Genomic DNA, 14,381 nt, shown 5'->3' with positions numbered 1-14,381 from the left:
TTAACATTATTAAAGCAGCAAGTCATCAAAACATAACAGTGATTGAAGATATTAGTAGAGATTAAATGATATTAATTAGCATTTACTAAGCACTTAATGTTTGCATGGCACTTAACGTTTCCAAGCACTTTACAGAAAATTTGTAAGCAGTAATATACAGACTCATAAATATCAGCCTTGAGAATAATTTTTGAAAATTATTAGGCTTATAAAAATGATTTTGGCCCACAGAATTTGCATTAGTTCCACTGATATGCCAACACAATCTAGTCTCTTCTTCCTACCTAAAGGGATAGGTTAGGTTTGGGATGAGGACTCTACATATTTCTGTTGCCAAAAAAACATTTACTGTTTCTTGACATAAACATATTTCTATTAAGACACAGTGAAAAGAATGTCAAAAAAGAGGCATTGATTATTGCTCTTTTTACCCCATTATCTTATTCTGACCAATTCTTCTTGGGCCTCTCCTGGTTTCTTAGGATCATTGACTTAATAACCAAAAGGAATCTTAGAGGATCTCTTGGCCAACCCAGTCATTTAAGAAAACTGGAGCCCAGAGAATTTAGGTGATTTGCCCACACAGGAAGCAATTTGGTATGATACACAAAAAGTTACTAAATAGTGTGTATCATTTGACTGACCTATACCACTGCTAACCCTAAATCCAAAACAGATCAAAGAAATAAGAAAAGATCCCACATGTAGAAAAATATTCATAGCAACTTTTTTTATGATGGCAACTCTCCCCCACCCCTGACTCAAATTGGAAACTAGAGTGATGCCAATCAACTGAGGGGAGGCTAAACAAGTTTTGGAATATTAATGTGATGGAATACGATTGTGTAATAAGAAATTAGGAAATAGAAGATTTCAAAGAAGCATGGACAGAACTGATACATACTGAAGTAAGCAGAACCAGAATAATCCATACTCTAACACCAGTTACATAAAAAAGGGATAAAATCTGAAGGTTTTTTATAAACTAATGAGATTTGAAATGAGTAGAATGGGAGAACAGGTTATACAATATCAACTTTGTAGAGACAACTTTGAGAGATTATCAGTACAATGAACATCTTTGATTCCAGAAGATTGATGAGGAAACATGCTCTCTATTTCCTGTCAGAGAAGGGACAGATTTGATGTGCAGAATAAGAGCTGGATATTTTTGTATGCAGGGGCAGCTAGGTGTCACAGTGGATAAAGTTCTGGGCCCAAAGTCAGGAGGACTCATCTTCATGAGTTCAAATCTGGACTCAGACACTTATTAGCTGTGTGACCCTGGGCAAGTCACTTAACTGTGTTTGTCTTCGTTCCTCTTTTATAAAATGAGCTGGAGAAGGAAATGGCAAATCACTCCAGTATCTCTGCCAACAAAAACCTCACTCAAATGGGGTCACGATGAGTTGGACATGACTGAACAAAATTTTGCATGCAGCAATGAGGGAATTTGCTTTGCTTGACTATGCATATTTATTACAAGGCATTTTCTTTTATTTTCTCTCTTTTTAAATTTTCAACGAGGTAGGGAGAGAGAGGAAATAAATTTCTTTGAATGAAATAAAAAAAATAGAGAGGGAGGATAGAGTTCACTTCTGGGAACCAAGATGGTGGAATAAGCAGTAAATCACTGTAACTCTCCCATATTCACCTCTAAACAACCATAAAATAGTGCCCCAAAACAAACCTTGGGAACAGCAGAACAAGAAAAAAGATGGATGAAGCAATCTTTTAGCCCAAGAAACTTGGAAGATCAGTAGGAAAGATCTGCCTCACTTGGGTAAAAGGGAAACATAGTCTGAGACAGGAAGCATCCCAGTAAGCCAGTAGCAAGCTCCACCTCAGCAAACCAATAGGAGATCCTGAGCCCCAGTGTGGTGGAGCAGGCAAACACCAACACCAGGACCCACCATGTGCCTCAGCATAGCCAGGGGAATGAGTAGCTTTGAGAACTGCCACGTGGTTCAGTGTATGTAGCTGGGACAAATAGGCAACCTCCAGGGGCCAGACTTCCATGTGCTACAGTGTAGCTCCAGGTAAACAGGTAGACACTTGCAGCCAGGACTCCAAGTGTTTCAGTGTATCCCCAGGAAATGTAGAAATATCTTATCGACCTCAGCACATGCCTTTTCATTTGTTTCTTCTTTCACAACTGTGACAAATATGGATGTATGTTTTACGTGATAGTACATGTATAACCTATATCAAATTGCCTACCATTTTAATCAAAGGGGAGAGAAGAGAGGGAGGAAAAAACATTTCGAACTTAATATCTTGTAAAAATGAAAGCTAAAAATTGTCTTGACATGTAATTGGGAAGAAAATATAAAATACTATTAAATCCCACAAAAAAAGAAGATAGAACAAAGATGGACATTATATATGCAATTCAATACAAAACTATCTATTGAGGAACTATTATATAGAAGGACCTGTGAAATAAAAATATGAAAATGAATAAAAATAGAGAGATAAGGGTTGCTGCAGATGTGGAAAATAGCATGTACTTTCAGATTAAGTCAGTGTATTGTTAGTTTTGCTTAATTTTTTTGCTTGGTTTTAAGAGACCCCTTTGGAATGGAGGTAATCTGTAGATTTTTGTAATGTAAAAACAAAATACATCAATAAAACAAACAAAAAAGGAAGTAAATAGCAGGGTTTGGCTACCAATTCAAGTTTTCTGATTCTAGGGCTAACTAAAGGCAGTAGCTTTCCATTGTACCTTGTTGTCTCTTTTAGACCCTGTGGTATTACTTTCATTACATACAGACAAATATCTTCCCTGGGTAAGAGGAGGGAAAATTGCTCCCTCTTCCCCCAGCAAATACACACCTTCTGCTTCCTGCTGGTGGTTTATCTTCCCAGTGCTTCCAGATTCAGAGTAAATGAATATCAGAGAGGAAGAAGAGAGACAAGAGAAGGCATGCTAGAAATAAGCTGGGTTTAAACTCATCTCTTATCAAAACATCCAAAGGAAAGCTAGTTGATTCCAAGGGCCCAATAGTAAAACTCCTAAGCCTCTCTGTTTTGTGGGTGCCCTGTGGTCTCTCCTTCTGTTCATCTAATTCAGGATCTAGATTCCAAGAGTGCTTGCAGAGAGAAAACATTTAGAACTCCTCACAACCATGGTATGAATTTCAAATCACTGTCTCTGCCTTGGGGTTTGTGATCTAATACTGGACAAGCTGAGTGGAGAAATAGAAGGCAGCTTTGTAGGGCTCCTTCTGATGTGCAAATGCAGTTTGTTCTGCCTCCAGTGATATAAATCCTGTAGATTTCATTAACATTTACCTCATGATTTTTTTAAAAAGAACTTTACCTCAATGGGAGTTTTCCTAATGCATAATGCTTGATATAATTATTCAGACATTTTTTTTTACCAGATCAAGAAATAAAGCTTACAATGGATTTCTTCTCAAAGGCTCTAACCACTTTAACAGCATAGATATAGCAAATTGTTTTAGTAGGTGTTTTATTTTTCCTTTTTTAATGCAAGATTCCATAATGCTTATTAAAACATACTGTACTTACTTGCTCTTTCTTGTATTTTATTACAAGAAACAAATAGTTGTTAATAGGTATTGAGTTTAAAGAGTCTGTCTTAATGGCATGACTCAATTATTTGATTTTAATGAGTTTTTTCTTGATGGTTTATCAGTTATCCATTTTCATAGATGTTAAAAGAAAAAAAATACACAGCTTTGTGACGAAAGCATTGTATTATCCTGCCATGGGTTGGACTTTTGTTAACTTTAGAGAATTAATTCAATTGCACCAAACCCAACCATTGTCCATGCTAAACAAGACCGTTCAGGAATTTCACTTCAGCCCTATAAAGATATATATCTAAAATGGGTTAGCTGTTTGTATGGCCAACTTAAACAAGAGGCTCAGCCAATATCCCTCTTGCCTAATTCAGGGCTCCCATCTTTTAGCTTGCAAAATGCAGGGTATTTGGGGAGAAAGTCCACAGTATTTTTCCCTCCATACATAGTTACAGCTAATTATTTTTGAGTATGACTGTGTGTAGTTACTACATCTTTTTAGGAATTGACTGTTCTTTTTCTAAATTGTAGGCTTTTTGAAAAAAAAAGTGAAGTGTTTGGGGTTTGATGCAGAATGACATGCACTGTGTAATAGCTAACTGAACACAAAAATAGTGTATTTTAGGTGTGGGTAGAGTAATTACACAACTCTTTTTGCTCACTCAGAGTTGGAATTTGGCCAAATAGAATTAGTTTCTGGTTCTATTACTTCCTTAATCTGTCCCCATTAATAAGGACAATTCTAAAAATAACCCTGTTGGCTGTATGTTTGAGGCAGTGTGTGGTCTATCACCACGGTTACACATTTATAATTCAGCTGACTCTTTGGTTCCTATTCTGCAACACAAGAATGCAGATGTTAATTTGATCTGAAGCCTGTTTATACACTGTATTTTATAATGTATATCTAAGGATAGAGGATCAAGTTTTATGAGACTAGGATTTTTGTCAAGTTCCCACTCCACCCTGCTCTAATTGGGGCTGACCCCAGAGCTCAATAAAGAACAAAGAGTTCTGCAACTAAAGTACTCCATGGCATGTCATATCTTGCCCTCAGTAAATTGGAAAATTTATAACTTTATCCAGTAAGTTTGTGTTAAATAGTGCAACTCATCTCCTAAATTCTTCATAAATGGAAGACACATTAAGGGAAAAAAAAACTAAAAAAAAAAATCCCCTGATCACAAATCCCAAACACTTTCCCAAGAATTTAATTTTAACCAAAAGTAATTTCTCTTTGGCATACTGATGAGAACATATTCATCACCTGGTCTTTGATGACTACTTTTTAGCAGACCTGAACCAAGCCTCCTCTGCATAAAGAAAGACATCAAGGTAGCCCACGTTATTACAGCAATTTGTTCAAGGTTAAAAAGGGAGTTAGTAGTGCTGCTGGGGTTAGCATGCACAGGCACTAATTTACTTAATTTCTAATCTGGTGTTGTATTCAGTGACTGTCCAGAGCTGTGGCTGGGTCCTTTTTAAGAACGATAACAATAATAATAAACTAGAAATTACACAATGCTTTAAGGTTTATGAAATGCTTTATATACACACATACACATATAAACTCATTTTCTTCTCAAAATCTTATAAAACTAAATGTTGAAAACTTTCTTTACATGTCACTGGAAAAAGTAAAATGCTATTAAGTGGAAAAACCCCTCAAAAACATGGATTCATAGAATCAGAATGTCTTGAATTCCATTTTTCTCAAATTATAGTTTGATAAGCAATTCTAGACAAATTTATTATTGTCAATACTTTTTAGGAAGAGATTCTTTAATTTTTGTCAGTTACCTGTTCTAGTGATAATGAATCCTTACATACAGGAAATTTTTCCTTGAGTCAATATGGATTCAAATACTAGTTCTGCTACTTTCTACTACTTCTATGTGCCCTTGGGCAAATGTAACCATTTCTGGGCCTCAGTTGCAGTAGATGAACTCAGGATCCTTGCCACTCTAAACCTGAGGTCTTTAACCCTTCAGTATAATTTAGCAATATATTTTCTAGTTCAGAATTCAATATAAATGAGAAACAATGCCTAGGAATATTCTCTCTTATAACTTCCACTTATAATTCTATTAAAGAGCTCTAGTATTTATTGAGTTCTGGAAGTGACTCTGGGTTCTTGAAGTCAGAGTGTTTGTAAACTTTGACAAGTCTTAACATACTAGAAAGTTTTCAAGTACAAGGGCTAGTGATGTGTCTTGTTTGAGGACAAGCCTAGCTGAGTTCAGAGAAGTGTATTACCAGATTTTCCATAGGACAAGAATGTTATTGGCCACACACAAAAAAGATAATGTACAAACCATAGAGGGTTGCTATTTGCATCAGTAGAGGGAGTATGCACATGGACAAAGACACAGATATACATTCTGTGCAATGAGCTTGTACAGATTTGAAGATAGCTCACATTTATATAGTAGTTTAAGTCTTTTAAAATACTCCACTCATATTATTTCATTTGACCCACACAAAAGCCTTGTAAGGTAGATACTATTATTAACTCCCTTTTATAGAAGACAAAACAGGCTCAGAGAGACTGTGACTTATCTACAGTCAACACAACTAGTAGGTTTATGAAGTATGATTTTAACCAGGTCTTTCGATTCTGAGTCCAGAGCTCTATTCACCTCAAGCTTGTCTTTCAGACTCATAGGGTGGATTTTGTGATTTTCAAAATTAAAAGTGAAATTTTAGGAGGATATAAATAGGTATAACAAATTTTAAAATGTTTTCTGGAATCTAACCAATTCCATATTATTTTGAGACAGCAGAGGCCTGGATTTGGATTCTAATTCTAAGATTTACAATCTGTGTGACTGTGAGCCAGCAATTCAACTCTGTGAGTTCAATTTTCTCAACTCCAAAATGGCCCTTTACAAATCTCATAGGATTGTTGCAAGTATCAAATGAAATTATACATATGTATATATATATATATGTGTGTGTGTGTGTATATATGTATATGTAACTATGTAGTACTCAAAGCACTATATAAAAACCAGCTATTACTATTATTGATAGTAGCAGGCAACTAGGTGGTGCAGTAAATAGAGTCCTGGACCTGGAATCAGGAAGATCTAAGTTAAAATCTGGCCTCAGAGACTTAGTAGCTGTGTGACCCTGAGCTAGTAAGTTAACCTCTGTCTGCCTTAGTTTCCTCAGCTGTAAAATGGGGATAGTAATAGCATCTACCTTACAGGTTCATAATGAGGATAAATTGTATAATATTTATAAAGGGTTTTTTATAAACCTTAAAGTACTATATAAATGGTAGTTATTATTGTTACTATTGAGGGCAGCCAGGTGGTACAATGGATAAAGGGCTGGCCTGGAGTCAGGAAGACCTGAGTTCAAATTTGACCTCAGACACTTTCTAGCTGTGTAACCCTGGGCACTTAATCCTGTTTGCCTCAGTTTCCTCATCTGTAAAATGATCTGGAGAAGGAAATGGCAGACTACTCTAGTATCTTTGACAAGAGAAACCCAAAATGTTTAAAGAGTTCCAGGACTAGAAATGACTAAACAACAAAAACTATTATCATTAGTGAAAATAATAATAAAAATAGGTTTTGAATGCCTCTTAGTTCCACTTAATTAGATTAAATAAGACTATTTTAATGGTGTAGATCAATAACAATAAATAACATTGTTCCTCACCCTTTACAATTATGTATTATGTATACAGCTGTAGGTGTGACTAGGAATTACAAGCTATAAAGTATGACAAAAAGGTTGGCCTTGTTTTCAAGGAAAAGAAGAATCATAATGAAATCAACAAACAAATGAAATGAATAACACGAAACACACGTAGCTACAAGATGAACTGAAGACCTTGTTCAGAGATAGGATAGAATGTGACAGCGCTTAACATAAGAGAGTAAGACAGGTGTCAATTGACCTCAGAGAGGAAGGAGACCAGCCTCAGAGTAAAATCCTTGGGGGAAAATCGCAATAAGAGTTCTGTTTCAGCATGCTGTTTTATGTGTTAACGTGTTACAAGCAGACTTTTCTACTTTGAAAAACATCACAAGTAGGCATGCATCCAGGGACTCTGACATTGCTGAAGAAGGAAGGGACAGGGTTAGCATACCATCACTGGAAAAGAACCTATTTTCGGTAAAGACTTTGTGTGAGACAAACTTTTTTGTATTTTGTATTTTGTATGGCTTTGTATTACTGTTTCTATGGCATTATCTAAATGACCTCCTCTCTCTCAGTTTTTAAATACTGCTCCAACTCTATTTTACAACTTTTGTGTAATAAGCTGAATTTGTGGGCACCAAAAAACACTTTTTGTTGATCATATAGTGGCATTCTGGTTATCTTTTCAGATAATCACTGAGACCACACTCTCCCTTCCCACCCACTAATTATATTCTGTTCATTTGTTTTTCTCAGTTGCCCCTGATCAGGTAAACCCCTCTCTGAAAGGAAGTAACTGCTTAAAAAATACTTAAATACTTTGAAGCCTTTTGTTTGCCATTTCACCATGTCTAAACAGTTATAGAACAAGAAAGGACATCATAGAAAAAGGAAGACCCTGGGGATGCATCCATACTTTATCATATCTAGTTCATGTATTATTCTTGACTCTATCTTGCTCACTTCTTTATATATATATATATAATATATATAGTGTGTGCGTATGTATATATGTATATACATGTACATATGTATATACATATATATGTATGTGTGTGTCTATGTATATGTGTGTGTATATATATATGTGTACATGAGATTCACAGATTCCAGTTTATCTTACCACTGTATCATCTCTTGCATTGTTCAATTTTTACAATTCCCTCAGGCACAACTATAATATAGGCACTCATTAATGCATGCGTGGACTATTATAGTAGGCCACTACTTCACTTTCTTCTTCAACCTATGTTTCATACTACCAAAGATTAATTTTACTCAAGCAAAGATCCATTCATATCATTTCTTGGCTCAAGAATCTTCATTGAATTGTGAAATGATCCAACCATTTTGGAGGGCAATATGGGGTTATGCCCAAAAAGTTATTAAACTACCTATACCTTTTGACCCAGCAATACCACTACTTGGTCTATTTCCAAAGATAATTAAGGAAAAAAGAAAAGAATCTATATATTCTAAAATATGTATAGCAGCTCCCTTTGTGAAGGCAAAGAAATGCAAATTGCAGGAATGCCCTTTAATTGAGAAATGGCTGAACAAGCTCTGGTATATGATTGCAATGTAATACTACTGTGCTATACGAAATAATGAACTCAATGATTTTAGAAAAAAAACCATGAAATAATGAAGAGCAAAATGATCAGAACCAAGAGAACATTGTATATAATAACAGCAATATTGGTTTAAGAATGACTGAGCAAATAAGTTATTTTGTCTATTATAAATACTGAAATTAGGTATAAAGGGTGTATGAAGAAAGATGCTATCTACATCCAGAGAAAGAACTGATGAATAAAAATATGTATAGAATAATTTGACATGTATATACTTAGGTCTATATCTATATCTACATATACCTATAGCTACATATATATAACTATCTGTATCTATTTGTACCTATTTGTGTCTAATGGTAGCCATCTCTAGGCTGGGGGGAGGGGCAGAGATAAAAAGAAGAATTTTCACTGGCTTCTTAATGCCTACTAAGTATCATAAAGTGTCATAGCCTCATAAAATCTAAGAATTGGAAGGGAACTCAGAGCCATTTAGCTTAACATATGACTCAGGATCTGTGTAAGTTCACACTTTTTTCTGATACTCAAGGCCTTCCATTATCTGAATTTTACCACTGCAAGAAACCTCTACTCTAGGGCCTTTCTTTCCTCATTGGTGACTCTCTGTCTAGGACCACTGTTTAAGAAGAACTCCAGCCGTATTTCACCTCACTCATGTCCAGAACCTCTCTAGTGTCCTCCTCTTTCTCCTTTCAATGCCCTTCATAACCAACCTCTTACTTTTCCAGACGTTTTACACTTTACTCCCCACCATGTACTCTTTGATCAAATGACACTGACCTCTTAGTTGTTCCATGAGCAAGATAATTCATTTCTTGGCTCTAGGAATTTTCTCTGGCTAGCTTCTGTACCTGGAGTGCTCTCTGCACTCATTTTCACCTACTAACTTCTGTGACTTCCTTTAAGTTGCAACTAAAATCTCTTTTAACCAAAAAAAAAGCCTTTCCCAACCCCTCTTAATTCTAGTGCCCTCCCTCTGTTAATTATATCCTATCTTGTATAGAGCTTATTTGTATATACTTATCAACATGTTAATTCTACCATTAGACTGTGAGCTTCTTGAGGGTAAGGACTATCTTTTTGCCTCTTTTGTATCCTCAGCCTTTAGCACAGTGCCTGATACATAGTAGGTGCTTAATAAATGTTAATTGATTGATTGAATATTTTCCCTTTTTCCCTCCTGAATTCCTCTCCATCCATGATTTAACTTTGCTTCCACTTTCTGCATGATTACCTGATCTCATCTATCTCTAATGACCTCACAAAGCACTCAATCAATCCACTCAGTGGGACAGCTAGGTGGTGAAGTGGATAGAGCACCTGGCCTGGAGTTAGGAAGTCTCATCTTCCTGAGTTCAAATCCAGCCTCAGATAATCATTGGCTGTGTGACTGTGGGCAAGTCACTCAACCCTGTTTGCCTCAGTTTCCTCATCTGTAAAGTGAGCTAGAGAGGGAAACAGCAAACCACTGTAATATTGTTGCCAAGAAAACCCCAAATGGGTTCACAAAGAGTTGTACACGACTGAAAAAAAATACTAAAAAACAAACAATAGAAAATAATAGGGAACAATTAATAAAGGCAAGGCACTAAAATTAGGGGGGATTAGGAGAGGCTTTTTGTTGAGGGTGGGAACTTGAAGAAAGTTAACTGAAACTTGAAGGAAGCCAGGGAAGGAAACTAGATGGGGAAGATAAGAAGGGAGAACATTTCAGATATGGAATTTTCAGTCCCGGAAGTACACAAAATAGCTAGGGAAATAGAGAGTGAGGCTGCTAAGCTGAAATTTGCTTTCACTAACTTTCTCAAAGGATCCACTGAGGAAATGGCTAACACAGAAATCAAGTCTAAATGATTGGCTTCTGACTAGGTTAAAATGATGCTTATGTGACAATCACTTAAACTGGTTTGGGTGGCAGGAGTAACCACATTATTAGCTAAGTGTCATGGAGTCTCATGAAAACAACTCCACTGTGTTTAAACTGATCTGCTCTAGATCCCAGAAATCATATTCTTTGTCTCCTCTTGCTTTGAACAGGGCATAATGACTACATGTGTCCTGCAACCAACCAATGCACCATTGACAAGAACAGGAGAAAGAGTTGCCAGGCCTGTCGACTGCGAAAATGCTATGAAGTTGGCATGATGAAAGGTGGTAAGTACTATCTGGCAAGGACCACACATTATACACTGTGTTACCATGTTATCTTGTATTTGTTCAGCATCAGTGGTATCAATGGGATGAATTTTAACCATCATTTTTTTACTTCAGTTTTCTGTGTGAATGTTATTACTAAAAGAGCACCACAATTCACCCCCTATAGATATTCACATATGTACATGTATACAGACATACATATGAAAGCAGAACTGAAATTCCCTACATGATTATTTCATGTTCCTTCAATGTGCTTTAAGACAAAGGTGTGGATATCACATTGCAAAAGGAAGGGACTATTTTAAAAATAATCTTAAAAATCTTTCTGTTACTGTCTGCTGTTGTTTGGGGCTGGGAAATTATCCCTAAAAATTCCTTGTACTTCTCAAAATCAAGTCTTGTAAGTGTAAAAACAAGGTGCTTATGCCTTAGGTCAACCTAGGTGTTTACCAAAATAACTGGAAATCATTCTGTCAATCAGATTATATTCATTCTTACAATTTGTAACCCAGTACTAGGGATAAAATACCTATTAAAAATGGAATATTCTCAAGTTACATAGGAATGTAAATGTGTTCTTCATCTCTGCTATTACACTGCCTTCTAATTTCTTTGTATCCTGCCTACAAAGCCTAGCCAGACTGCCCTGCTCACAGTAGGCATGGAAGAATTGTGTGATTGAGTATACACAGCTGGAGGCTTATCTTGGCCCATCTACTTTCTATTCTAATAAGCCTATGATATGATACTTCACTGGTACTTTTAGGATTTAATCTGTGTGGGCATAAGTGGCACTCATGTATATTATAATCCCTCCATGCCTGAGTAGCTGATTTGGTGAGTTAATGGAACAAAACAAATTCAGGTCATAGGACCAAAGAGCTAGAGCTAGAAGGAACTTCAGAGATTGTTTGGTTCAAACCCCCTTTCTTACAGATGAAGAAACTGAAATCCAGAGATGGGAAATGACTTGCCCAAGGCTATATGGGTACTAAGTAGAAGAGCCAGGATTTGAACTCATTACCTTGTGGCCAACCTTCTAGTAAAAGGCCTTTCTAAACTCAACTAGATTGATCTTCAGATGACAGAGAGATATAGTCCGTCACTGGCCTCATACATTTTCAGTATAGTAGGATCTGCCAGGACTTTGCTCCACTCTTATAGCCTTTGAGAATACAGGGTCACTTCCATACAGCAATGAGAGATCAGGTTAGGGTTTTACCAGAAATTACAGTATAGCTGTGGGGACAAATATACAGTTAACATTAATAAAATGTACAGTTAACGTTAATATACACAGATGGAGAGGAAGCCTGAAGAATCATGAAGACCTGGGTTTAAATCCTACCTTTGACATCTACTGGCCCTAGGCAAATCACTGTATTTCTCAGTGATCTAAACAACTCTCCAAGACCATTAATTGCAGAGTCTGCATTGGGAGAGAGAGTTCCCTTTTGCAATAAAATCACAGGACTAATCTCTATTGCTATGTCTATATGCAGATAGATACAACACATGCAGGAGTGCATTCAGGATAGGAATAGGACAAGAATTTTGTTTGGTATTCGTGTTAGTAGGAAAAAAGTGTACTAACGGAGGTATTAAATTGCGGTTTTGAAAAAGGGTAATATGGAAAACAGGCTTGAGCTTCTGATTTGACAAGAGTTAGCTGGCTGCTTAAAACATTCATGAGGACTTGAACAAAGGAAGAAGGAGAGGGAGGAAGAGCCAAGTGTGGGAATCGATGAAAAGATAAACCTGGATAGGACTGAGGGTGTGGGCTGATGGAGGAGCAGTGAGAAAATCTTCTGCCCATGGTCAGCTCTGGGGCTCTGTAGCTGGTTGCTGAATACAACATTTGAAGTAAATTTTGCATGATGCATAGATGAATTGTTTGATTTACACATTGGGTGAACTATGGCTACATGTCAAGTATATAAAAAAGCAGCTTTAATTCAAAGTGTAATTAATTCCAAGAATTTTACTGCTGTATTCAGAAAATGACACTTTGAGTCATAAACAGATTAAATATTTAAGGAATTCATCTCTCTCTGAGTGGTTAGAGAATTAGTAAGACTTAATTAAACTCACAAAAAGCTGCTTAAGGTAACTTTATGTGTGACAAGAATTTAACAGTTATGTGAAAGAGCTGAAATTTGAAACAGTAAAAGTCCAAGTCAAATTGCTCTGCTTTCCAAGATCCTAGTTTCAAAACAGCTGTTTAAATTCCCCAAATTCCCCCAGAAAGTCAAAAGTGTCCACTTGTTGAGTCAGACTAGCTTTTTTTCTTTGAGGAGGCCCAAATGAGAGTGATATTCTCATATGACTTCTGCTTTTCTAAAATAGTCTATATTATGTGTGTGTATGCATCTTGGTTGAACTTAACACACTTCCTAAATAGAACAAAGTAGAACAAAAACCATCACCACCATTTTTTAAAAAAAAGTAAGAAAACATATATACAGCTTAACTGATTGCTTCTTTCTTCACAGTTTTTCATACACCTATATTAAAGGGTGTCCTCAAAAACTTAGTTCACTTTTAAGCTGTAATAGCTTAGATTTTGGGGATACCATATATATATATACACATCTATGTTTTAAAAAATGTTTATTGATATGATAGCTCGGTGGCACAGTGGATGGAGAGCTGTCCCTGGTATCAAGAAGACTTGAGTTCAACTATAACCTCACATACTTACTAGTTATGTGACCTTGGATGAATCATTGAACATATCTGCCTCAGTTTCCTCATCTACAAAATGGAATAATAATAGCACTTACCTCCCAGGGCTGTTGTGAGAATCAAACAAAATAATATTTGCAAAGTGTTTTGCAAATCTTAAAGCACTATATGAATGCTAACTATTCTTTTTGTTTTTTACACATTTTCATTTACTGATATATTCCACCTTCTATCTTTTCTTCCCCTAGTACCATCTCTTAAAATAAAGAAAAAATAAAGGAGAAAAATAAGCATTCAGCAAAACTCACATATCAGCCTAGTCCAAAATTATACATACTGTTCCATATTCATAATCTCCCACCTCTATAAAAGAAGTAGGGGAAGAGTAGGGGAAAGAAGACATTCTCTTCTATCTCTTAGTGGAAGCCAAGCTTACTCAGTACAATTTCACATCAATCATTTTCAGTTTTAGCTTTTGTTGTTTTTTTCCATTTATATTGTTATGGTCATTGTGTGTATGTGTTATACACACAGAGATACCCACACAGATACACACCCATTCCCATTTCCCACCTTATTTTACTTTGCACTAGATCATACAGTACTGATTGTATTCATTGTTTCTTATAGTCAAATCTATGATGATAAATGATTAATAACCAGCTCTACCCCCCCAAAAAAGGTAGCATGACATACTCATAAGTTTAATCTGCATTATTAACATTTTTCCAACACTTTCTTA

General features: G+C 36.0%; 1 protein-coding gene across 1 annotated transcript in view; it reads left to right on the top strand.

Moving 5' to 3' along the window:
* Positions 1 to 14,381, top strand: part of ESR1 (estrogen receptor 1) — a 306,468-nt gene that overhangs the window by 72,601 nt on the left and 219,486 nt on the right. The window contains 1 exon segment of the mRNA XM_020986619.2: positions 10,835 to 10,951. Coding sequence (XP_020842278.2) covers positions 10,835 to 10,951 — 117 coding nt within the window.

Source organism: Phascolarctos cinereus, unplaced genomic scaffold (assembly GCF_003287225.1).
Source record: "Phascolarctos cinereus isolate Bilbo 61053 unplaced genomic scaffold, phaCin_HiC Scaffold_5;HRSCAF=322, whole genome shotgun sequence".
Classification (NCBI taxonomy): domain Eukaryota; kingdom Metazoa; phylum Chordata; class Mammalia; order Diprotodontia; family Phascolarctidae; genus Phascolarctos; species Phascolarctos cinereus.
The sequence above is the reverse complement of the archived record's forward strand: the minus strand, read 5'-3'. Positions and strand labels throughout refer to the sequence as shown.